Below are 25,102 nucleotides of genomic sequence, written 5' to 3'. Positions count from 1 at the left end.
ACGTATTCTATAGCATACGCGTCACCAGAAGGAGTACAAAAACGTATGCTATAGAATACGCGTCCGCGAACGTGTTAATAGATGGCCAAACATAACGGCTTGTCAGCAATTTAATGGTGGCGCGTACTCCCGGGTGACTGAGATTATGTAACTGTTCAAACGCTGCACGGCGAAACGAAGGGGTTAAGTAGGGACGAGGCTTCCCTGTTGATACGTCACATTGAATGGAAGTTTCTGTGCCGGGGAGTGTAATTCTGGTAAGTTTAAGGCCAGAATCTCCTTGGCACAATGTCGCGAGATCTTGGTCGGACTCCTGTGAGTAAGCGAGTGCTTTGTAATCGATGTCTAGCGAAATAGCTTCGATGCGCGACATTGTGTCCGCAACCACGTTATCTTCACCTCTGATATATCGAATGTCCGTAGTAAATTGTCCTATAAAAGATAGTTGGTTCAGTTGTGAAGGTGGAAGCTTCTCACGGCGCTGTACGAACGCGTACAGCAGCGGCTTATGATCCGTGTATATAGTTACGTGCTGAACCTCGAGTATGTAGCGAAAATGCTGTACGCTTTCGTACACCGCTAGCAACTCTCTATAATATGCCGGCCACTGCGTCTGCTGGGAGGTCAGTTTCCTGCTGAAGAAAGCGAGAGGGCACCACTGACCGTTTACGAGCTGCTGCAGACAGGATCCAATATGTACACTAGATGCGTCTGTAAAAAGACCAAGAGGAGCACCATAAGTGGGGTGGTGCAAAAGGGTAGCCGTAGACAGGCCCTGCTTGCATTCCTCGAATCTTAGCAAAAGTTCAGGTGTCCATAAGAATGGTTTTGCACCTTTACCGTTTATGGCAGCTACGGCGTCGACAAGAGGAGCCTGTGACTGGGCCGCATGGGGTATGAATCGGCGATAATAATTGATCATGCCGAGAAAACGGCGTACTCCCTGGACAGTCTTTGGAGGGGGAAATCTAGAAGAGCTTGGATTCGATCTTGTGGAGGCTTGGTACCTTCCGAGCTGATTTGGAAACCTAAAAACTTGACTTCCTTAGCACCAAACACACATTTTGACGGATTAATTACTACACCATAATCCTGTAGTCGTTTGAATAATATCTTCAGGTGTTCTTTGTGAAGAGTCTCGTTTGTTGAATATACCAAGATGTCATCAACATAGGGAAATACGAAATCGAGACCCCGCGTGACCTCGTCAATGAATCTTTGAAACGTTTGACCCGCGTTCCTTAACCCGAAGGTCATAAAAGGGAATTCGAAGAGGCCAAACGGGGTGACGATAGCCGTTTTTGGTATATCTTCTTCGGCTACGGGTATCTGATGGTATGCTTTCACCAGATCTATGGTTGAAAAAATTTTTGCTCCAGCTAGATTATGGGAAAAATCATTAATATGCCGAACAGGGTACCGATCGGGAATGGTCCTGGCGTTTAAAGCCCGATAATCACCGCAGGGGCGCCATGACTCGTCCTTCTTCAAGGCCATATGTAGCGGTGAGGACCAAGCGCTTTGGGATGGCCGAGCAATACCGCTTCGCACCAAATCCTCAAATTCTTTCTTGGCAGCTGTTAGCTTGTGAGGAGCTAACCGGCGTGGACGGGAAGAAAGAGGCGGTCCGTCTGTTGTCTGGATGTGGTGCACTGTATTGTGTTTTATCACACGTGGGAGACCCGGCGGTTTAACAACATCTGGGAACTCAATGAGCACTTGTGCAAATACTGAATTCGGAAAATTTATGGCTTTTACACTTGAGTGATCCGTAATAGCAACTGAGGCTGCAGCATTTAAACCTGTGGTACCATCGATTAATTTCTTTTTATAACAGTCTGGTAAAAGGTGATAATGCGCCAAAAAATCAGATCCAATGATAGCGGTGCTGACATCAGCGACCACAAAAAGCCAAATAAATTCACGCCGCAGTCCTAAATCCAAGTTAAGTTTTATAGTGCCATAGGTTTTTATGCTGCTGCCATTTGCTGCGCTGAGTTCCCAGCTGGTAGGTTTTCTATATTTCAGCCAGCGTTGAGGGTAACAGCATAAGTCAGATCCAGTATCTATTAAAAACTTTTGGTTTGTGCATTTATCCCTAATGAATAAACGGCGGCCATAACTTTTCAATGTTGAGCAATCAGTAGCCGCGTTTACTGATTGCGGTTGGAGTTTTCCTCCCAGTTGCAAGGAGATATGCATTTGGTGGCTTTGGTGCCATATTTTCTATGATACCAGCATCTCCGAGAGGTTGGGGATCCATTTCGGCTTCTAGTTCTTGAAGAAGATCTGTTGCGGGAGCGGCCTCTGGCTTGAGAACCAGCAAGGCTGGCCACTTGCATGGTCAGCTGTTCAATGCACTCTTTAAGCGAAGCCATGTCACTTGATGGGCAGGTGTTGTCAATTTTATTAACTTTTGAGGACCCTGGCGACACCTCTATTATATTGTCAGCCAAACCTGCTAACTTTTCAAGCGAAAGATCAGTGTGAGCAGCGAGAATAGCTTGGACGTTGGTCGGCAAACGCCTCATCCACAGCTGTCGCAGCAGGGTTTCATCTTTTGTAGTCCCTGCGAGAGAGCGGAGTCGCCTGAGCAAAGTGGAGGGCTTGTTGTCACCAAGTTCTTCCTCACTCACTAGCCTGTCTACCCGTTCTTGCTCTGACACTGCCAGTCTTCTAATCAGCTCCTTTTTTAAAGTTTCATATTTATCTTCTTTAGGCGGATCTAATACCAGGTCTTCTATTTCTCCAATAAGTTTCTGGTCTATAATGCTTATAACATGGCTAAATTTGGTCATGTCAGATGTTATTCCTGCGACATGAAACTGACACTCCGCCTGGGCAAACCATACTTTTGGTTTGTCGGCCCAGAATGGGGGCAATTTTACAGATACTTTGCACACCTTATCTCCGGTGGCAGGTGTTGATGTGGGTTCAGGGTGAACTTGATGTCCCTGTCCCTGCAGCTGAACTTGTAGTGCTTCATGCCTGCTCTGCAGGTCTGTAAGCTGTTGTCTGAGTTCCTCTGCCGACATGGTTAAGGAAATAAATATGTACTCAAATGCCAATGCCACCACCCAATGACACACACCACACACTATTTTTAGTTAGTACAATAGGCCAATGTTATTTTAGTACACACCACACAATATTCCAGTTAGTACAATTAAATAGCCAAATGTTATTATAGCAAAATAAACGCACACAAAAAGAAATTAATAACAGGAATGACAATGTATGTAGGCAATTTATGGTTATATGTATATGAGCGTGGTTATACCAAATGCAATGACAATTACTTTGGATATTTTGCAAGGAAAACAAATGCAATCATTCAATAATGGATAAATTAAAATATTTGTACAATTATAGCTAACTTTGTCAATTAAAAACCAAAGCAAGTTACAGGTTATGTTAGGCAATTATGGTTATTATATACATGTAACGGTTGAAATGTTAACTGTCCATAAAACACCAGCTGGATAGTAATTCCCGCACACACAGTAATAAATTCTTGAACGAACAAACTTGGGATTGTCTGAATTAGGTTTAATTGGTATAGTGATTGTATTGTACTTACAGGTTGCAGTCACAGCACGGTTCCTTAAAAAAATAACACTCACTTCAATTTTGAACGCACTTCACCATTTTCGTACTAGTCCGAACTGCCGGCGATGCCGGCGACGAAACATGGAAGTCGTCTCGCGCTGATCCGGGCCGCGTCCTCCTGGTGCTAGTTCCACGCGCCCCGTTGCCTCGGGGCGGTTGTCGGAACAATGAGTAGGCGTAGAATTACACTGCAAGCCCCCAAGCTTCTTGGGCAGGCCCTCGATCAGTTCTCGGAAACAGTGTCGCACGCGCATGCAAACCGGGTGCTTCCAATGCGACAAATTCGGTGGTCACCAATTTGGGAGTGCGATGAAATGATGGCAGGAACATTAAACAACAACCGTGTATGGGATACAAATCGGTTTATTTGGATTACATCATTACACGTCGACAAATCTTAGTTTTAGACAATTATAAATTACACGTGTTGCAATCTCTAGATCTAGGTTACGACGAGTGTCAACATGACAGCTCGGTGTTGCTGTTGTATTTTATAAAGGCGGCTATACATTAATGTAGATGGTCGCCACAACATCTTTTAACACTATATCCCTACGTCCCTTCATTTTGTCTGTCTGCCATCTTACCAGGGATGTAGGAAAATAATTTTTGGATTTTGTTGGCCTCAGAAATGTGTGGGTAAAATTATTTGGTATCCTGATTCGTTTATATTGATCCCGTGCGGGAAACTAAACAAACATCCTAGATTTCAGGCGTCCCTTTGATTGTAGCGACGCCCACTGGCCCGATAGAAATGTCCACCTAATTCTACAAAGGGAAGCTTCGGCCAAACTAGGGCTCTTTGACTGTGGTATATGGGTAAACAAAGTTAGTCTGTCCTGTACCTACGCTGTACGACTACTTAGGTTATATCTACCCAATACCTATCTAAGTGTACAGCCTGGGTGCATGATCGGAGCGTGCGTGCGTCCACCCTATGCAGCGTCGACTCTGAACACTTGTATGAGCTTCAATTGATTAACAGATGCCACGTCTCGCCTCGCTGCATGCCCAATAGTAAGTGCGTGTACTCAGGTCTTACACTAAAGGTACGTTCATATCGCTTCAATAGTTGGCAGTAAATGTAGTCATATTGTTGCCGCAAAATTTAAAAATTCATGTTTCTTTCTTTCTTTACATAGACTGAACTATTTGTGGGGATCAAAAATCCGACGTGAGGTCCGGAAACACTGTAGGCGACAGTTCATTCTATTATTTTAGCTCCTCCCATCTCATATTGCCACGAAGAATCCTAGTGGAGAAGAGTCCATCTCAAAGAATACTCGTATCTTTGGCAACGCATTACCTAGACATACATAATGTGATTGTAAAGGTCTGCTAGGAACTTACAAGAGGTGCGTAGTATTCGAAAACCATGCAGAACGCACTACGGTCGTCTGGTAGCTCTCTGGCTACCAGAAGCAATTTGTTGGTGTTCAAAGTTGGTAGCTCTAGTTACCAGAATCAACTGAGTGGTTATAGTAACAACATTTGGTCGGGACCCTCAGTCATGTGGAACCGAAGAAGAAAAATGCCTACCGATATTCCTTGCGATGTGTATCTGCTTCCCTTTCACCAGAACCTCGATGTCCACTGTTCCTCCGCACGTTGACACGGAGAGAAATATAGGAGAACCGACATTCGCCTGTGAACAATAATTAAAAATATGTAAAATTGGTCATGTCTGCCGAATGCCGAATGAGCTATGGGCCAAGATTACCACAGAATGGCAGCCCAGGCCAAAATGGGGACCCGGCAGATCACGTATGCGATGGCGGAACGAGCTAGACTCCTTTTTGGAAGAATGGCCGAGGACTGCTCAACACAGGGAAAAGTGGGAGAAGCGGGGGGAGGCTTTGCCCAGCAGTGGGACATGACAGGCACTCAATAATAAGAATAATGTAAAATTAAATAAATAATTAAAACTTTAACAAGCTGTCTTGTTAGGGTTTTCCCAAATCTATCCACGCGGAATCTGCTTTCGCCGATCTAAAATCGCTCGTTAGTGTAAACTTGCGTATACGCATAGGTTTAGCGACGACGACGCTAAGCGTCTTCTTACTAATGACCGATTTTTTTCGGCTAGAGTAGATTCTACGCCGATAGGTTGAGAAACCAGAGTTAAAGACGTAAAGAAAATAATAATAAACTAAAGAATGGAACGACTGAAGAGGACCTTAAAATACTTGTTTCTAAAGGAACTTAATAGAAAATAGATACCTTTTAAATTATCAATTGGAATATGAATCGGCATCGGCAGCTCGTCTGAGACGCTACCGAGCCATTAACTCGTATTGCGTAAAAAGTACTAGATTAAGGCCATCAACCACCGTTATCAGACACATCAACGTCACACATCAGAGGTCTATGGAAGTTCCCGTACAATAAAATTTTGCGAATGATTTAAAGGTGACAGACTGTTTGGTGCAAGTGCAAGCAATCTTTTTAAATGATCAACCTTACAGTACTTACTGGCCTATTTTAGACGATTTATGGTGCAATGTCCGAGAGACATCGCTTTTGATGACTAAAGAGACCTATGCGAGAGCGACATATTTTGCCACATAGCTGACAAGGGAAGCTTGCAATCGATTGCGACTTATAACCACAATCAAAGAGGATCGAATATTATAGAGAGTTACTGTCAAAGTAAAATGTGTAATTACAGTGCATACTTGCCATCTCTTGACACAGGCTTAAAACTTTTGAACCTCAGTTTTGACAATTTGGCTTGATATGTGTTAAAATGTCAAATATTAATATTAGCGCCATCTAGCTGAGCGAACCCAAAGGTGTAATGCCATCTAGGCCACCGTACCTTTTTCTGTATGGTACTGAGGTACGTTTTTTTCTTAGACTTTATCGGTCTATACGGAGTTATATATGTCTTTGCCACAGTACAAAATTTAAATTTTGACAAAAAAAACCTCGATTTATTGGACCAATTTTCCTCAAAAATGGCTAAGAAAAGAACAATTCCGACTAATTCAGCTTTTAACAAAAAAACGGTGCATCCGTTCGAAAGCTACAATACCACAGACTCACATACACACAGACAGACACGTCCAACTTATAAGTCTTACTCGTATAACACCCCGTCATTTTTGCGTCGGGGGTTACATACTGCGAATTACCTGAGATCTTACAATATCTATAAGTAGATGCAAAAATAAATGAAAATGAAAATGTTAAATATAATTATTTTTCAAGTATTGTAGGTATCCATGAAAATGAAAATGAAAATGAAATATTTATTTTTCAATAGGCATACAATGCGCATATGAACGTCAAATAAAGCTACGCCGGCTCTAACCCTACGCCTCAGCCTCGAGAAGATTTCAGTCCCCCTCAGTTGGGAGGGGGTATCCACTATGGGACCGGCAAGAAACTCGGCGGGCAACTTCTTTTCAAAACATTACATCTTATAATTAACATGCATTAAATAACAACATACAATTTAACATGCAAAAGTATTCATCAAAGAATATGAACAGACTAGGTACTCTATGGAAATCAATTTCAATAAATTATATTATTGCTTAATAATACGTCGTTCTTCTTCAGAGAAAACATATCAAATTGTCATAGAAGAAAAAGATAATATGAATCTCAATATCATTAAATATGTAATTTACCTACACAACATAAAATATAAAATATTTGATGTGCTTTCTTATCTGAACTGTGTCCTCTATACATAATACAATTATTTTAATTGCTATTCGTTTTTTGTAGTTTCTGGTTCGGGCCATGCATGTTTGTCTGTCAAATAGTCCTCGACTCTGTAATAAGCCTTTAACATCAATGATTTTTTTAAGTAGTTCTTAAGAGCTGGGAGGGTAATCTCAAAGCAGTGTCAGGTAACTTATTATAAAAATGAATGCATTGCCCAACAAATGACTTCTGTACTTTACGGACACAGAAACTTCTTTATGGCAAGCTTATTTTTGTTTCTAGTGTTATAATTATGGATATCAGAATTCTTAGTGAAACAGTCTAAATTCTTAACAACATAAATTATACTATCATAAATGTATTGGGAAGCTACAGTTAAGATATTAATTTCTTTGAAGAGTTCTCTTACTGATTCACGTGTTCCTAAGTTGTAAATAGAACGAATGGCTCTCTTTTGTAATACAAAGATAGTCTGTATGTCAGCTGCTTTGCCCCAAACCAGAATACCGTATGACATTACACTGTGAAAATAACTATGATACACTAGGCGAGCTGTCTCAACATTAGTCAGTTGCCTGATTCTCCTAACGGCGTATGCGGCTGAACTTAATTTGCTTGCTAGTTTCTTTATATGAGGACTCCATTGTAGATTTTTGTCCAATGTTAAACCAAGAAACAGTGTTGTATCTACCATCTCTAAGCATTCATCATTCAAAAGTATTTTTGTATCGATTGGTTTAACATTCGGCAGAGAAAATCGAATACATTTGGTTTTCTTAGAATTAAGAAGTAAATTGTTGACAGTAAACCACTGCAGTACATCAGCTAACGTGCTATTAATTACATTGTAATCCGTAGATTTTCGGTCAACATTAAAAAGCAGTGATGTATCATCAGCAAAAAGTACTATTTCACAAAAGTTTTTCACTATACATGGCAAATCATTTATATAAACCAAAAACAGGAATGGACCTAAAATTGAGCCTTGTGGCACTCCTAATTGGACTACAGTCCCGCTAGAGCGAGTTTTGTTAACAACTACTGTTTGTGTTCTATTGCTAAGGTAAGAAGACATAAAGTTTAGGGCATTTATAGACAAACCATAGTGTTCTAATTTCAAAATGAGCGTTCCATGATCCACACAATCAAAGGCTTTTGAAAGATCACAAAATATGCCAATTGCATCACAAGAATTTTCCCAAAAATTATATATATGTTTAATGAGTACCGAAGCAGCATCGGTCGTGGAACGGCCCCTTGTGAAACCGAACTGTTTACTTGTAAGTAATCTATGTCTGTTGAAGTGTCCCAGTAGATCATTTAACATTAGCTTCTCAAAGACTTTACTTAGTACAGGAAGTATTGATATGGGACGGAAATTGGTTATATCACTCGAATCACCCGATTTAAAAAGCGGTATGACTTTGCTACATTTCATAAGATCTGGAAAGGTGCCTTGTGAAATTGAAATATTATATATTACGGCCAAGTAAGGTGCTATTATATCTATGACATGACTAATTACTTTAACTGATGTTCCCCATAAGTCTTCCGTTTTCTTTAAATTGAGTGACTTGAATGTTTTAACAATATTTACAGAGTCTACTTGACTAAATTCAAATGAATTATTACATTTCTTAACATTAGCACAAAGTAATGAATGGGCTTGAGCCGCAGAAGAATGTAAACATTTTGTGGTGTTAACGGCTATATTTGAGAAATAATCTTCGAATGCCGAGGCAACATCGCTGTTCGACACTATTTGTTGATTATCTGATACAATGTTGACTTGACAATCGCGTGATTTACATTTACCAGCTTCTTTATTATATATTTATCCATATATTTATAGTCAAACAAAAACCCCATTCAAGATTTTTGATAAAATCCTTTACTTAATACTGTTAGAGTAAAAACACCAGGATACCACTATTAATTATACAGTTTATTAAACGGAATCTCAAAATACAAATTCAATGACAAGCTATCTTCAAGTGACGCTCTGAGTCCGTCTGACGCCATTTTTGACAGCGATGCTAGTGAAGGGGACGTTCGACTAGTGATGTCCTTATACTCGACCATTCTGACCTTGACCTTTCGTCCCGAAGGTCTCTGCTATCCATGCTGCTACTGATGACTGCCGCAGTCAACACAGCCGAAGCAGGCTGCGCCTCCAACTGATGGCGGTAGACTTCATCTGTTCATTTGTTCTTTTCTTTTCTGCGGAGTGAACAAGAACTTTGTATACTCCAGCTATACACTCAGGCCCTGGTCCTTTGAAGTGATTAACTCGAGTACCGTTGGAAACGGCCGGTGTAGTTTAAGACTAACTTACACCAAGATATGTAATTTGTCTCATTTTATAGTCGAATCAGAGTACAATGACATAACTAACTCAAGATTGCATGACCAGACTAGCCTAGTACAAGTAAGTCAGATCATTTTTTTTTTTTAATTCCACGGCATGTAAGGCTTTAAAACTATTAAGGTGCCAATGGTACGAAAACTACATGTTTTACCGCCATGATCGATACTATATATTAGTCAAATTAATTATGTAAAATATATGACATATAGCGGCGGGCAGGTAATTACCGGTGTACAAAGCACCATCCAATATTTGCTTGTAAATATCTTTACCCATCAATACATTTCATTTCAGGCAAGTATTATGTTCTAAGTAAGACCTTACGTGAGCGGTGCATTCCAAACTAACCGCTAAATATAACAATGATGATTGGCGTTGTTAAAATAGCAAATACATGGAACAAACTCACAGTTGGCTCCGTCACTGTAGGCTGTGAAGCTCCCCGCACGCGCAACAACGCGTACATCAAACTCGTGAGAGGTGAACATGACACACTCCATGCGTGAGCATAGCCGCCTTCTAACACAGCAAGCAGCAAGAAAGCTCTTATTAAAAAGCTCTGTAACATACATGGGAAATACTAAGTTCCTTAATGTAACGAGAACGTGATAATTTTTCCTTGGAACTAAGCCAGTAGGTGATAGAATCAGTACAACACAACTGTCGTTCAAGTAACATGATAAGGTTACGAGAAATTAATGTACGATTAGCATAGTCGATGCTCTCAATTACAGACCCGGCTTACATAGCCGTAAAATAATTTAGTAATAAACAATGACAATGAAGATATTAGAAAATATTGTCATGTAAGCTTTTTTTTTATGAAAATATATTAAGCAGAATACATGGCTGCTCCTTGGCAGGACCTTTAACAACTGCTAATTATTTATCTATCAACATGATAAAATTAATAAAAGGTAATAATCAATGTGTACTTCCCACCAATTTTGCTATAAGACAACAAACATTACCATATCAAAGCTTCATACGCAAGCCACGGTGATACGGCTACTTTCGAGGCTGGCGGCGCAACGACCGCAGACGTTGGCCCTTCATGACAAGGTTGTCGCGCAGCCTGTAGCATGTACTCTATTGGAAACCGTAATTCCACCAGCAACCTCTGGAAAGTATTAGTGCAAGCAACCCTTTCAAGGTAACCTTGAGATCACTACTCTTTAAGGTCATAAAACATGCTTTTGACAAACAAGGTCTCAAGCTAACCTCTTAAAGATAGACTATATAACACATGATGGTCCGTCTCCAAAGACCTGCATCACAAATACCAGAAACAGAACTAGCCTATTAAGGATAGTCTATATAACACATGATGGTCCGTCTCCAAAGACCTGCATCACAAATACCAGAACAGAACTAACCTCGCAAGGATAGTCTATATAACACATGATGGCCCGTCTCCAAAGACCTGCATCACAAATACCAGAAACAGAACTAACCTCGCAAGGATAGTCTATATAACACATGATGGCCCGTCTCCAAAGACCTGCATCACAAATACCAGAAACAGAACTAACCTCGCAAGGATAGTCTATATAACACATGATGGCCCGTCTCCAAAGACCTGCACCACAAATACCAGAACAGAACTAACCTCGCAAGGATAGTCTATATAACACATGATGGCCCGTCTCCAAAGACCTGCATCACAAATACCAGAAACAGAACTAACCTCGCAAGGATAGTCTATATAACACATGATGGCCCGTCTCCAAAGACCTGCACCACAAATACCAGAACAGAACTAACCTCGCAAGGATAGTCTATATAACACATGATGGCCCGTCTCCAAGACCTGCATCACAATTACCAGAAATAGAACTAACCTCACAAGGATAGTCTATATAACACATGATGGCCCGTCTCCAAGACCTGCATCACAATTACCAGAAATAGAACTAACCTCACAAGGATAGTCTATATAACACATGATGGTCCGTCTCCAAAGACCTGCATCACAATAATAGGTCTTATGCACATGGTCCGCCTCCTAAGGCCTGCATTGCATAAACAGAACTACTTAAGAAACAATAATCAAAGTGCTAAATGTATAGCAGACATTAAAGTAATCATTATAATTATGACTCACACTTTAAGTGACGGAAATCACTTCATTTTTACTTGTGGATATCACATTAGTTACACTACCATGGATACCACAAGATTCAGGTACAATGTGCTTATATATCAGGAAACCCTGTGAACAGAATATATTATTAACATCATGTAAAGGCAACACAACTCGGTTCTTAATCCGGCGTGTATATATGCAATGGCAACTCGGTTCTTAATTTGAGAGTAATAGCACAAGCACAACTCGGTTCTCAATTTGAGAGTAATAGCACAAGCACAACTCGGTTCTCAATCCGGCGTGCATATATGTAATGACAACTCAGTTCTTAATCTGAGACTAATAAGGCAAACCACAACTCGGTTCTTAATCCGGCGTGCATATATGTAATGACAACTAATGTCTTAATCTGAGATTAATAAGGCAAAACATAACTCGGATCTTAATCCGGTGTGCATATATGTAATGACAACTCAGTTCTTAATCTGAGACTAATAAGGCAAAACACAACTCGGTTCTTAATCCAGCGTGCATATATGTAATGACAACTCAGTTCTTAATCTGAGACTAATAAGGCAAAACACAACTCGGTTCTTAATCCGGCGTGCATATATGTAATGACAACTAATGTCTTAATCTGAGATTAATAAGGCAAAACATAACTCGGTTCTTAATCCGGTGTGCATATATGTAATGACAACTCAGTTCTTAATCTGAGACTAATAAGGCAAAACACAACTCGGTTCTTAATCCAGCGTGCATATATGTAATGACAACTCAGTTCTTAATCTGAGACTAATAAGGCAAAACACAACTCGGTTCTTAATCCGGCGTGCATATATGTAATGACAACTAATGTCTTAATCTGAGATTAATAAGGCAAAACATAACTCGGTTCTTAATCCGGTGTGCATATATGTAATGACAACTCAGTTCTTAATCTGAGACTAATAAGGCAAAACACAACTCGGTTCTTAATCCAGCGTGCATATATGTAATGACAACTCAGTTCTTAATCTGAGACTAATAAGGCAAAACACAACTCGGTTCTTAATCCGGCGTGCAACTTGTCTTATTTTTCCCGTGCCCCTAAATAAGGTAATCACGCTTACTATATATACCATTATTAAAATACATTTCAGCCAACCAAAAATAATTTTATGAAACTTGGCTTATTTTTCCCGTGCCCCTAAATAAGGTAACACGTACCATTATTGAAATACCTACAGTCCAGCCAAGCAAGAATAATCATATGGCACTTGGCTTGACTTATCGAGGTTTCACTACATTCAAATAATGTAATATTTTATCTATCATTGTTCACTTACCAAATGGTTCTTGACAAAGATATTTATATATCATCATCAGGCATGGTGCATAAGCTTATTGATTAAACCATCAGGCTTGCCAGACAATGCTTCAAAAGACACACTAGAGAGGTGCTCCAGCTGTAGGTATATGTGCAATTTAAAGCACAACATTATCCATATAGCTGCCACCTGCACAACTACATAATTTTGTTAGTTGTGTTAATACTATGCATATGCAAGAATACTTAGTACAGGTTAATGGGTTTTTATAACAAAATATCATTATTTTTGATTCTTGCAAAAGTCACAAACATGTAAAATATATATATTCTTGTGAAATCAAGAAGCAATAGAAGTGTATAGTTATTTTTATATTTCAAGGAACAGAACATATTAAAAGTAGACAATACTTGTCAACTTCAAACGGTAACCTGTTTGTCATGCTTCGGTTCGGAAACATTCCTTCGCAGTGAAGTGGTTAAAATTATTAGAAGCTCCAATTAAGTTATTTACCTCAGATTATTGCACATCTTTTAAAAACTTAACTGATTGGCATGTTTCAAGCCCAATTCCAAATCAAACTGATTTGTTGTAACAGACAAGTATAGCATGTAGACCGTTAAAGTCCATCGGGTCTATAAATATCAAAATCTCTTACCATTAGCTATGACAAATTTTACCAGTGTCATAAATAGTTCAATAGATATCCAGTTTGGTGTTTCCAGCTTTTAGCAAGATTTAACCTCAGGAACTTCTGGAATCATGCCTTATCAATGCAAGTATTTTCAACTTATGGTCAATAGTCTCCGGATTACCGGCAGGCAACTACTGTAATCAATAAATTAATCTGGAAAGGAATGTAATTTAAAGAACAAATTATATCACTGTCAATGCATTAAATGGACACTGGACTATGTCATGATAATAAATGTTCCAAGTGTCTGTCTAGGTAATATATTTGTCTTTGGTTCAATTTAGAACATGATTACATTGATTACATTTCTTGTCAAAAATGTTTGCAATGCTAAACCAGCATTATTATAAATAGTAAAAAAAAGAATTGGGGGTGGGGCCCCCCATACATGTAACTGAGGGATGAAAATTTTTTTTTCGATGTACATACCCGTGTGGGGTATCAATGGAAAGGTCTTTTAAAATGATATAAAGTTTTCTAAAAAACATTTTTCTTAAAGTGAACGGTTTTTGAGATATCAGCTCTCAAAGTCGTAAAAAGTATGTCCCCCCCCCTCTATTTTTATAACTACGGGGTATAAAATTCTAAAAAAAATAGAGGTGATGCATGCTAATTAACTCTTTCAACGATTTTTGGTTTGATCAAAGTATCTCTTATAGTTTTTGAGATAGGTTGATTTAACTGTAATTTTGGTTAAGTTATTGGTTTATTATATTTGCTGCTACGGAACCCTTTGTGCGCGAGCCCGACTCGCACTTGGCCGGTTTTTTTATTATAGGAAACTAGCCAATGTCACTAAGACAGATTTCAAAATACAGTCAAAGTTTTCTTATGCTTATTTACTCATCCATTATACTAACCTGTAGTGAATTTAAAATGTATTTACTGTCAGCATACTTACATAAGCCAGATGCAATGGCACAATATTATTGAGTAGGATAAATACCTTATTCCATGTCATTCCGGACAAACTTATTTTTAATATGACAAATAGGGCAAGATAATGATCATCTCTCTTTGTAGATCATAAAACCCATAAAGTCACATGTTATAAGGAATCATTTAGGTGCCATTTAGATTGAAACTTATCTTATATTCTGTTTCACTGTGACACCGTGACAATTGTCAATATATCACAAGTAGGTTCAATATGTATTAAGTATTCTGAAACATATATAATTAAGTTGATCTGAAAGAAAGAAACACAACACAGGCTACTATAGTGGATGTTGATAATTTCAGCCCCAGAGCACTGTGTTTGGATCACTTTTACTTCCGATTTCACACTCATTATGATCAAATATTACTCCAAAGTGTGAATATCTCGTAAACTGCAATGGATACTTTTAACTGTAGTATATGGTGCTAGTGTCTTTGCTCGTCGAATCAGATCGACTGGTGTTAATTAAATACTGTTGCACAACAATAAAAGGTTATGAGCGCGGCGCGAGAATGATGACATTGTCAATTTCGGACAAACTACATAGTACGGGCGTATATGGGTAACTTAATATCGCGCTTCTGAAACTGTTAGAGTAAAAACACCAGGATACCACTATTAATTATACAGTTTATTAAACGGAATCTCAAAATACAAATTCAATGACAAGCTATCTTCAAGTGACGCTCTGAGTCCGTCTGACGCCATTTTTGACAGCGATGCTAGTGAAGGGGACGTTCGACTAGTGATGTCCTTATAATACTTTTTTAATGATGCCCTAGCCTAGCCTACGGGACTTGAAAGAAATTGGAAACATAGGTAGTGAGGATGAGGAGCATTGCTTTATTGCGCCTCTTCTGTCTAAACGTATTTTCACATCCGATTCGTTATCGGATTTAGCACCGATAGGATTAGATATCCTTTAGGATCCGATAGGATTTAGAAGTGGTTGCCCAGGATCGTGAAAAGTGGAAGATTCTTTTTTTTTTTTAATACTACGTCGGTGGCAAACAAGCATACGGTCCGCCTGATGGAAAGCGGTCACCGTAACCTATGAACGCATGCAACGCAAACAGTGTCACATGCGCGTTGCCACCCCATTAGAAACTTGTACATTCCCTTTTGCTGTGTTAAGTACACAGCAAAAAGGAGTGTACAAGTTCCAAGGAGGGTTCGGGTTGCCGACGACTCTAAAGGATAATTAATATACGGAACAAGTTAGTTCCGTAAGTCCTCCCGTCATCAGCACACCGCACCCTCGTTGAGCTCTGGCAGCCTTACTCACCGGCAGGAACAAAGAGCCGTATGTCCATAGTGGGGGATAACAGAATTACATCATCATCATCCTTTATTTTAAAGGCGTCGTTTGTGATTTTTGACTGTGACATCCCTCCTACATCCGAAATCCGATACAACCAAAAATCTCTCTTTAAATAGAAGACTTTGCAAAGCTTACAAAATCACGACATCGTAAGAAACAAATCCACTGCATTTTCTCGACCTCGATAAGCGACAAATTGCCATGCGCCTGTTAGAACGTGGCAGAGATAAAGCGATATTAATGGTAGCGCTGTCGCGTGGATAAAAGCTTCTAAGCTACTAGGAGCACAATAGAATTAGGTATCTTGAAGTAAAGTTAGATATGGACAAAATAGTTATTTGTCCTATAATTTTAATAATAAAACTACCGTGAAACACTGACATATTAAACATGTAAAATCGGGTAACTCACGTAAAATTCTCGAAGGTCGCTCAACATGTTTCGCTCCGTAATGAGGAGCATTTTGTTCTATAATAGTTGGTTAATACCCCATCAAGCAAAATATTCCTATATTGAACCGGGAGCATAGCAAGCGATTCAAAAAGTGGAATCTTGGCGTTGTGAGGGTTTTAAAGAGCAAAGAATAAACCAATTTTGGACCCCAGTCAAACAAAATTATTCACCGGAAATATTTACCGTAAAATATCAAACTAATATTGTCTTCGGTTACCGCGATAGTTACTCATGAAATAAAACTATGGAAACGGATTAAATCGCGTATAGTGAATTTAAAATTCATCCCAACGCGCAACGTTTCGAACTCTTTACAGCGTTCGTGGTCAACGGGTGACTGAGGAAAAATTACAATGTGCAAAAGCTACCCACATACAAGAAATCGTTAATATTTTCACGAACGCGTTAATATTTTAAAGAGTTCGAAACGTCGGGATGAATTTTAAATTCATTATACGCGATAACCCGTTTCCATAGTTTTATTTCATATCAAACTAAATCAAAACTATCAATTAATTTAAGGTGTACTCGGGTAATTCCGAACGTCAAAAACCGTCGGTAAATTCCGAAAAGGGACCCTTATTACTATGGAATCACGGGTGATTATCATTTGAATTTCGGAATTATCCGATTAACGGCATTACCCGAATGCACTAACATTTATCATTCAATTTCACTATTTATAATATAATATAAGATAAGACAAAACCTACCAGCCAGGCTTTGGGCATCAACAGAAAAAAAATTTAATCTCTTTTGCCAAGCTGTACTTATTACTTACTGATGATGATGATGATGATGGCTGTACGAAACTCCCTAATTATGAATTTGGATTATGATTTATTTGAAAGAAATGTAACAGTTTCTATTTTTAACTCAATGTCAAATTGTCAAAAGCATTCAATAAAGAAAAGGAATTTAAATGTGACCAAAAATTTGGATTTCTCGATTTCAATTTTTAAATTAGATTGACAAGTACATTTTATTTGATTTCGTGTTACATTATTAAATTGAGACGTGCTCTTTGAAATTCTTTCAGTAAAAATCAAATCTATATTAAAAATGGGTACTTATTACAAGTGTCAAAAGGTTACCTGGTAAGTAATAAGTGCAATTATATTTAATAAATATTATTATCAGAGTCTTGAATACTTAACTGGTTTGTAAGTACCAATAACATTAATTATATATTATAGTTAGTTACTATTTAAAGTTTTACATACGAAAACACATTTTCATCGTTTATTAGCTACTTATCCTTTGAAACAAAGCAGTCATAGAGTCCCTACATCATATAATCATCATCATGAAATCCCTTAGTATATAGGAAAAGATAATAATATAAATGTACAAATTTTACTACATAAACCGAAATATTCCATTTCAAACTTTACTTTTTATACAATGCGACGTAAATTTTTAAGTCGAGCGCCTGATAATTAAACATAGCAATCTCTCTTATCGCAACAACTGCACACTCTATCATCAATCTCGCAGGCGTTACTAACCTTAAAGTAGAAGACACTTTTGCCCTTAATGTCTGTTCTGTAAGGTGTATTTTCCCGTAGTCTTCTTGCTGGTGATGACTTTGGCCGGACGCTGCCGGTAGCGAGAAGGGACCCCGCCCTGCGGTCGCGCGCGACGGCAAAAACACTCACGAAGTAGGTCTGTGAATGAAATTTGATTATAGGTTTTGTTATCATGTTGAAGGAGAAAATAATTGAGGCTTAGAATGATGTAATCGATTGATTGCCGTTGCGAATGCCGGGATAACGCAAGGAGGATGATGATGACTAGTAGTTTGGCCCGGACTGAGCTCTCTAATTCGCGAACTACCGCGCACGCTTAAAAGTTGCTTACGATGTTGGCAACTTGGCACAGTCTGGCAAAAAAGTGTAGGAAAATAATCATAACGGCTCAGCCACGACATTGGTCTAAGCGCGACAGCGGGGAGCGGCGGCCATACATCGGAGCGAGACACAGCGATGGGACTTTTCATTCGCACGTATGGCTGCCGCTCACCGCTGCCGCGCTTAGACCAATGTCGTGGCTGGGCCGTAAGGGTGACACCGTCTATGTAAATCGTTTTGCATGTGGCAACTACGTCTTGAGTCACTTTTGTAATGAGAAAAGTAAGTGGTGCTATGATAATAAAAATTGTGCCATAGATATTTACTCTTTTTTTGCCAATATGTACATAACTTAATAGCAGACATTAGTTATTTCACATTTTATTATTGAAATTAAAAAGTGGCAACATCGTAGTGTCGTCCTGTTTCCTCACACATATTGATTTGAAAGAGATGACACTTCAGTGTTGTCACTTTTTATTTTTTACTCTTTTTGGGCAGACTGTAAAAGCAAACACGATGTCGCAATGTGATATCATCGTCCGGCGCCTTGAGTAGAAGATTTACTGCTACCATAGATTAAATATAAGATCATACCATCCCATGCATACATTAAAATGCGACCGCCTAAGAACGCGCATACACTACACCACACATAGATGGCGCCACAAAAAAATGTCTTGTAGCTTTCGATTATACTTGTAGATGGCGTTGAGTGTCACTTTTGACATAGATTTATGGCTCGAAAGTGACACTTAACGCCAATCTACAAATAATCGATGGCCACAAGGCATTTTTTGTGGCGCCATCTGTGTGGTGTAGTGTATGCGCGTTCTTAGGCTGTCGCATTTTAATGTATGGGATGGAATGATCTTCTTATATTTAATCTATGCTGCTACGAAGAATTCTCTCAGGCATTTTTGTAACGTTCGTATTTTAAAATTTCATGAGACATATACGGAGCGGAAAAAAAAATAGTAAGATCAAGACAACATGAAACTGCCCAAGTTTCAGCGCCGCTTTTAGCAATTAAGCGGTTTCAAGAAAAAAAAAGTGATTACAGTGAGTGGCCAGCCAATTGCCACACACACACAACAATAAAACCTATGATATAGGTATATAGTATGTTGTATAACATTTTATAACAGCCTAAATTCACCGTAACGCGCCGTAACATCGGTAAATCAATATAGCACCATTATTTTTCATTGATCCTTTATTGTTGTCTAGGAGTGAAAATAAATTTAAAAGGTAAAATTAGTTATTTTTCTATAAAATTTCGAAACAATTTTGTATTAGAAGTATTGGATCTCAATATTCTCAATGATAAAGTGTAGCCTCGAGCGTCCAATCCACTTTAAAATCAATTCACTATACGCAAAACAATCAGAGTATTAAGTTTTACCACAGAACAACGACTTAAACAGAGTCACAATATTTGGGCTGAGTGACAGGGTAAGGGTAAAGCCTTGCGGGGTAAGATGAATAGCTGCCCGTAGTGCTTCGTTATACGGTGCAACTGACTCTTAAGTATTTTTAAAATCACAGGTCGATAAATAACATTGTATATAATAACACCCATGAGCCGATTGTGAGCCGACACCCGACTTTCAAAATGTGTACAAAACGCGAGAAAATAAAGTGTTGTATTGCGAATGTTTGACTATTTGAAAGATAATTATATCTTTAAAATAAGTCAAATATTCGCTGTGTATACGATATCGATCGGATAATATATCAGTGTAAAAGGTGACGTTTATAATTCGAAAATAGTACATTTCGTTATAAGTGCGAGAAGTATGTCATTACTTCACGAGCCCCGAGACATTTTACCACGAGCGGCACGCGAGTGGCAAAACTCGAGACGACTACTACTAACTATTTTGGCTTAACGATCCAAAGTGAATCCTGGTCCCCGAAGTGATAGATCTGTCGCGATCTTGCGCAGCCTCTTGCCAGTCACTGACTTGAAGCTGACGCAGATCCGCCGCCATACTGTCCTCCCAGCGATTCCTGGGTCGACCCGCCGGACGGCCACCTGCCGGTCGACTCAAGAACGCTCTCCTGACTGCCCGATCGTTTACCATTCTAAGCAAGTGACTGAACCAGCGAAGTCTGTGGGCTTTCGTTTCGCCGATGATATTGGGTTCTTCTTTAAAACTAATTATAAACGATAAATACATACCGTACTAGGGTCCAGATTCTCGATCAAATGATGTGTTCTGACCCCAACGCAGGTCACCAATGGATCTTCGTCAGACACCTTTGTACTGCGTCCTGCAAAACAACAATTTTGAAGCACATACCATGAAAATGTTAACAAAAAAATGGGAGTCTTCTGATCGCTCTTTCATACAAATTGTCCCCATTTTCATTCAAAGAAAAAAAAAACAACACATTAGACACATATTTGTCCAGTAATGCGTACACAACTTAAACAGAAAATGACGTAGAAATTGTGAAAATAATTGTCTAAAATAAGTGACAAGTAGGTACGATAAATTAATACACGACCAAAGGGAGTGCTTTAAATCGACACGAGTTAAGAATTCCCTCTTCGGACGTGTATCGTAAGACGTCTTTCAGTAAATATGGTCGTTTGATGTTTCGACCAGTCCCCGTAGCCGAATGTCATTTCTACGACGCGAAACGAAACCGTACGCACAAATGTAGTCTGGCTCTGTCGCGCTATTGTGCAAGAGCAATTGAGATAGATAGCTACGAAAGAGGCATTATCGTGAGCGTTTCGTGATCGTTTGTGCATTCGGCTACGCACACTAACAAGAAATGTCATGTACCTTCCTACTATTTTGAAAACTACTGCGGGAAAAAGACACCATATTTTATATTTTATATACTCGTATACTGAATATAATATTTACTATTTAATTCATTGGATAACCAGACAAAAACCATAAAAATCACTCACCCTTTCAATTATAACTTCTTGTGGTCTATAAAATTGCAGTAAAATGCGAGCGTCAAACCGCAATGATATATTTTACAACCAATTTTATTTCAACCAATGAAAACTACTTCGGGCATCATTTAATGCTGTGAATTTCTTTCATAAAATATAAATTGGCGTCTGCGTCTTTGCATTTATTATATGAATTTATATACGGTTTCGTTATGAAAGAAGTCGATAATTGTCTGTACGTCTTCAATTCTGTTACCTTGAGTTGGGTTTCCCCCGTTGTAGGCTTGGAGTCATACTGAACTGCACACAGTTTTTATATATACTTATATACATACAATCACGCCTGTATCCCGTGAAGGGGTAGGCAGAGCACATGAAACTCATGAGTTTTAGTAACACTCTTTGCAAATAAGGTGACAGTGACAGGTTGCCAGCCTCTCGCCTACGCCACAATTTAACCCATATCCCACAGTCGCCTTCTACGACACCCACAGGAAGAAAGGGGGTGGTGAAATTCTTAACCCATTACCACACGGGCGACGGGGGAGTTTTTTATAGTTTGTTTTTATTGTACTTACCATACTTTTGTCTTTTGTACACACTATTGATATCATATCTCCTCCATGAATACTGTAGAACACTTCGACTCTGTTCTCTGCAGTTCTGTTCTGCCTGTTGTAAACACAATTTGTACTAGGATTGGAGGCATACTGAGCTGCACAGTTTTTTTTCACTTACCATACTTTCTTCTGTACACACTTTTGATATCTCCTCCATGAATACTGTAGAACTCTTCAACTCTGTTCTCTGCTGTCCTGTTCTGCCTGTTGTAAACACAATCCGTACTGGGATTGGAGTCATCCTGAGCTGCACAGTTTTCTTTTCACTTACCATACTTTCGTCTTCTGATATCTCCTCCATGAATACTGTAGAACTCTTCAACTCTGTTCTCTGCTGTTCTGTTCTGCCTGTTGTAAACACAATCCGTAGGGTTGGAGTCGTATTGGGCTGCGCATAGCGATGTGTAGTTCATTCGGTGAGATGCCACTATGCAGTAGGTTGTGGTTTGGGGGTCTATTGGGCTGAAACAAATATTAATCTTTTATTTTAAGATCATAGACATAAAAGAAATAAATATAGAGGTATATCATTGGAAGCTCTCATCAACCGCTATTGAAGGTCCTGACAATGATTCTGGTATCAGATAATTACAAAACATTCTTTGACTTACTTCCACGCTAAGCTCGAGAAGGCTTGTAGATATTATGTTAGAACAATCAATATTATGTTATGCTTAATAAAAACTACACGCTTAATTTAGGTAATGTACAGCGGGGCAAATGGGGTTAACTGGTCCATTTTTTCCATGTTTTACAAATTACGTGCGTGCGTGGTTATGGTATTATGGTAGGCGTGTTCAGTGGATACATATACAACTCAACATCATAGTGTAATAATGGAAAAAATGGATTAGTTACAATTGCCCCCCCAGTCGAGATTTGCCCCGCTGTTCTTTATAGGAAACTTGGTTTGACTGTTATACAAATCTATTTCTGCTAGTCGTTTTGTCAATGACAATTATTGTTATCTTTAAAAAAAATACAAGTAGAAATTTTGCAAACTCCAACCTCAATCTATTTGGTTTGTATTCTTGAATTTGGACTATGTGTGTATGAATGCATGTCCATAAGGATGGAGATCCATTTATCAAATAAGAAGATTTGAACAGTAGAACAATAACCTGTAGCTCAAACTTCAAGGAGTTTGGTTGAAAGATGAAACACGTGAGCAACAGCCCAAGATTTCAAGAGAAATACCAAAGCTTGACAATACAATGCAACACCACATATACGGGTAATTTATATAATAAAGAAGAATCAAATTCATAAAAAGGCAGTTTCACCGCCAAAGACAGTGCGCCGCTATTTAACGCTACGGCCAGCAATGTTAATAGCAATGGCCGACACCTATAAGGTATCAATTAGACAGGAGGATGAATTGGTCCCGACTTACATTTAGATTTACGTTGGTCCGATGGGTTATTCTTTACAGGGTTCTTTTGTTTTACAGCTAAATTAGAGTTTTAAGGAATGTATCAGATTAGTAACAACAGTAGTAGTAGTGTCCGATGGGTTATTCTTTGCAGGGTTCTTTTGTTTTACAGCTAAATTAGAGTTTTAAGGAATGTATCAGATTAGTAACAACAGTAGTAGTAGTAGTAGTAGTAACAATGCACCGAAGAGAAGTTTCCAATGTTGCGAATGTTCGCAAGGAAAGCTCTTGGTATTGTTCTTTGCACATTTATTTCCAAGCTTTTGGGTTATTTTCTATATAGCATTTGATGAGTTGATAATAAACGACGGTATGTAACGCAGACATCATCAACTGTTAAGATCTGTGCGTAAATTGCGTAATACATCCTTACCTTAATGTACCAATCAGTAGACCTAGCACATGATTGCTGCGAGAGTATGTCGCCGCAAGATAGGTGACACGTCTTCTTCTAACTGTGTGGCATGTCACTAATAGTGACATAAGGACGGGTAGTCTATCTCGCGGCAATCATCTGCTAACCCTGCAGATTAATCAGTGAGTAATGAAACAATGGGATATTACAGAATTTTCTGTATTTTTTTTTTTCATATTACATAAACAGCATAAACTTGGTGTTTCTCTTGTTCATGTCGTGGTGTTTAACTTTCCAAAGAATAATCTTAACAATGTAAAACAGTTAAAAATATATACTATTATGGAACCCTAGAGCCTATTGAATAGCAGTATGGTGTAGCATAGCCCATAGTTTCCCATATGCCTGAAAAAGTTGTTTACCTGCACACCAGCTGCATAGTAATGCCATGGGGTCTCATCCGGAACATCGTATAATTAATGTCATACCAAAATCATAGATGGCGCTACGTGCCACGATTAGCCATTATGACCTATTTATTCAATAAATTTAAAGGTCTCAAAGGTATTATTTTAGTCTTATTTTAGTATCATGCATTAAGAATATCATTAATTTAATACACAAATCCACAAAAACACGAATTCAATGCAATATTTTTCAAAATTCGAATCTAAAATTTATTACACGACTGAATACAACATCAGCAAACTCGCATTGAACGTTATTGAGTCGTCTAAGTATTATTACCTCTCGTCACTAGATGGAGTGACTGTGCATAACGTACGTGATATAATTAGAATAGCCACTTGAGTGCGGGCTAGTCATACGCTCAAAAAACCAGTGTAAGGGCGCTCTCCGGAACCATGATCTTCTTACGCGTCTGGACGGCACATTTTAGACTGGTTACGTAGCCGTATTCAACTCGTGTGCACTCCGTAACCACATGGTATCGTTAATGAAACTTATGAATGAATGGCGTTGTTGGTAAAACGAAAAGCAATATGTGAAGCCTGGCGTCCACTAAGCGATTCGTCACTAATGCACGCACTTTCATAACAAATTCAGAAGGCGAATTAACCCTTAAGAGGATACGATACCGAAGCACGAATTCAAATTTGAGATTTTTAGGTCTTTATCGCCGTCGCGCTGACGGGGGTGGAACCCACAGAGAGGCCCTGTGTGCGTGCGCGTGGCGCACGCACACAACCGCGTCCGCCGCCGGCGCAAGTAGCTACTCGCGATCGAGCGCTCTCTATATTTCTCTAGTTTCGGACTTCTGGCTTTCTGCGGGCAGCCGAGCGGCACCGCCCCCGACTGCGCGATGGCAATAAACACAAAAATCACAAATTTGAATTCGTGCTTGCCTACCTTATCGTGTTAGTTCTTCATTATTAATAAATCATTTTAATTGTTGAATGTTGATTAGAACTGTTATCTGGGACATTTTTATTTTTGTCAAAGTTGTACGT

The 25,102-nt window shown here is 38.9% G+C and overlaps 1 protein-coding gene across 1 annotated transcript in view; it reads right to left on the bottom strand.

Annotated features, from left to right (window-relative positions):
- LOC125230965 (protein NDNF-like) overlaps positions 1 to 25,102 on the bottom strand; it is a 117,539-nt gene that overhangs the window by 5,146 nt on the left and 87,291 nt on the right. Inside the window, exons 6-9 of the mRNA XM_048136284.1 lie at positions 22,118 to 22,308; positions 20,492 to 20,583; positions 17,965 to 18,123; positions 5,149 to 5,254 (exon numbers count right to left, since the gene is read on the bottom strand). Of these exons, the coding sequence (XP_047992241.1) occupies positions 5,149 to 5,254; positions 17,965 to 18,123; positions 20,492 to 20,583; positions 22,118 to 22,308 (548 nt within the window). The remainder of the gene's footprint in view (positions 1 to 5,148; positions 5,255 to 17,964; positions 18,124 to 20,491; positions 20,584 to 22,117; positions 22,309 to 25,102) is intronic.

This window comes from Leguminivora glycinivorella, chromosome 11 (assembly GCF_023078275.1).
Source record: "Leguminivora glycinivorella isolate SPB_JAAS2020 chromosome 11, LegGlyc_1.1, whole genome shotgun sequence".
Lineage (NCBI taxonomy): Eukaryota > Metazoa > Arthropoda > Insecta > Lepidoptera > Tortricidae > Leguminivora > Leguminivora glycinivorella.
The sequence above is the reverse complement of the archived record's forward strand: the minus strand, read 5'-3'. Positions and strand labels throughout refer to the sequence as shown.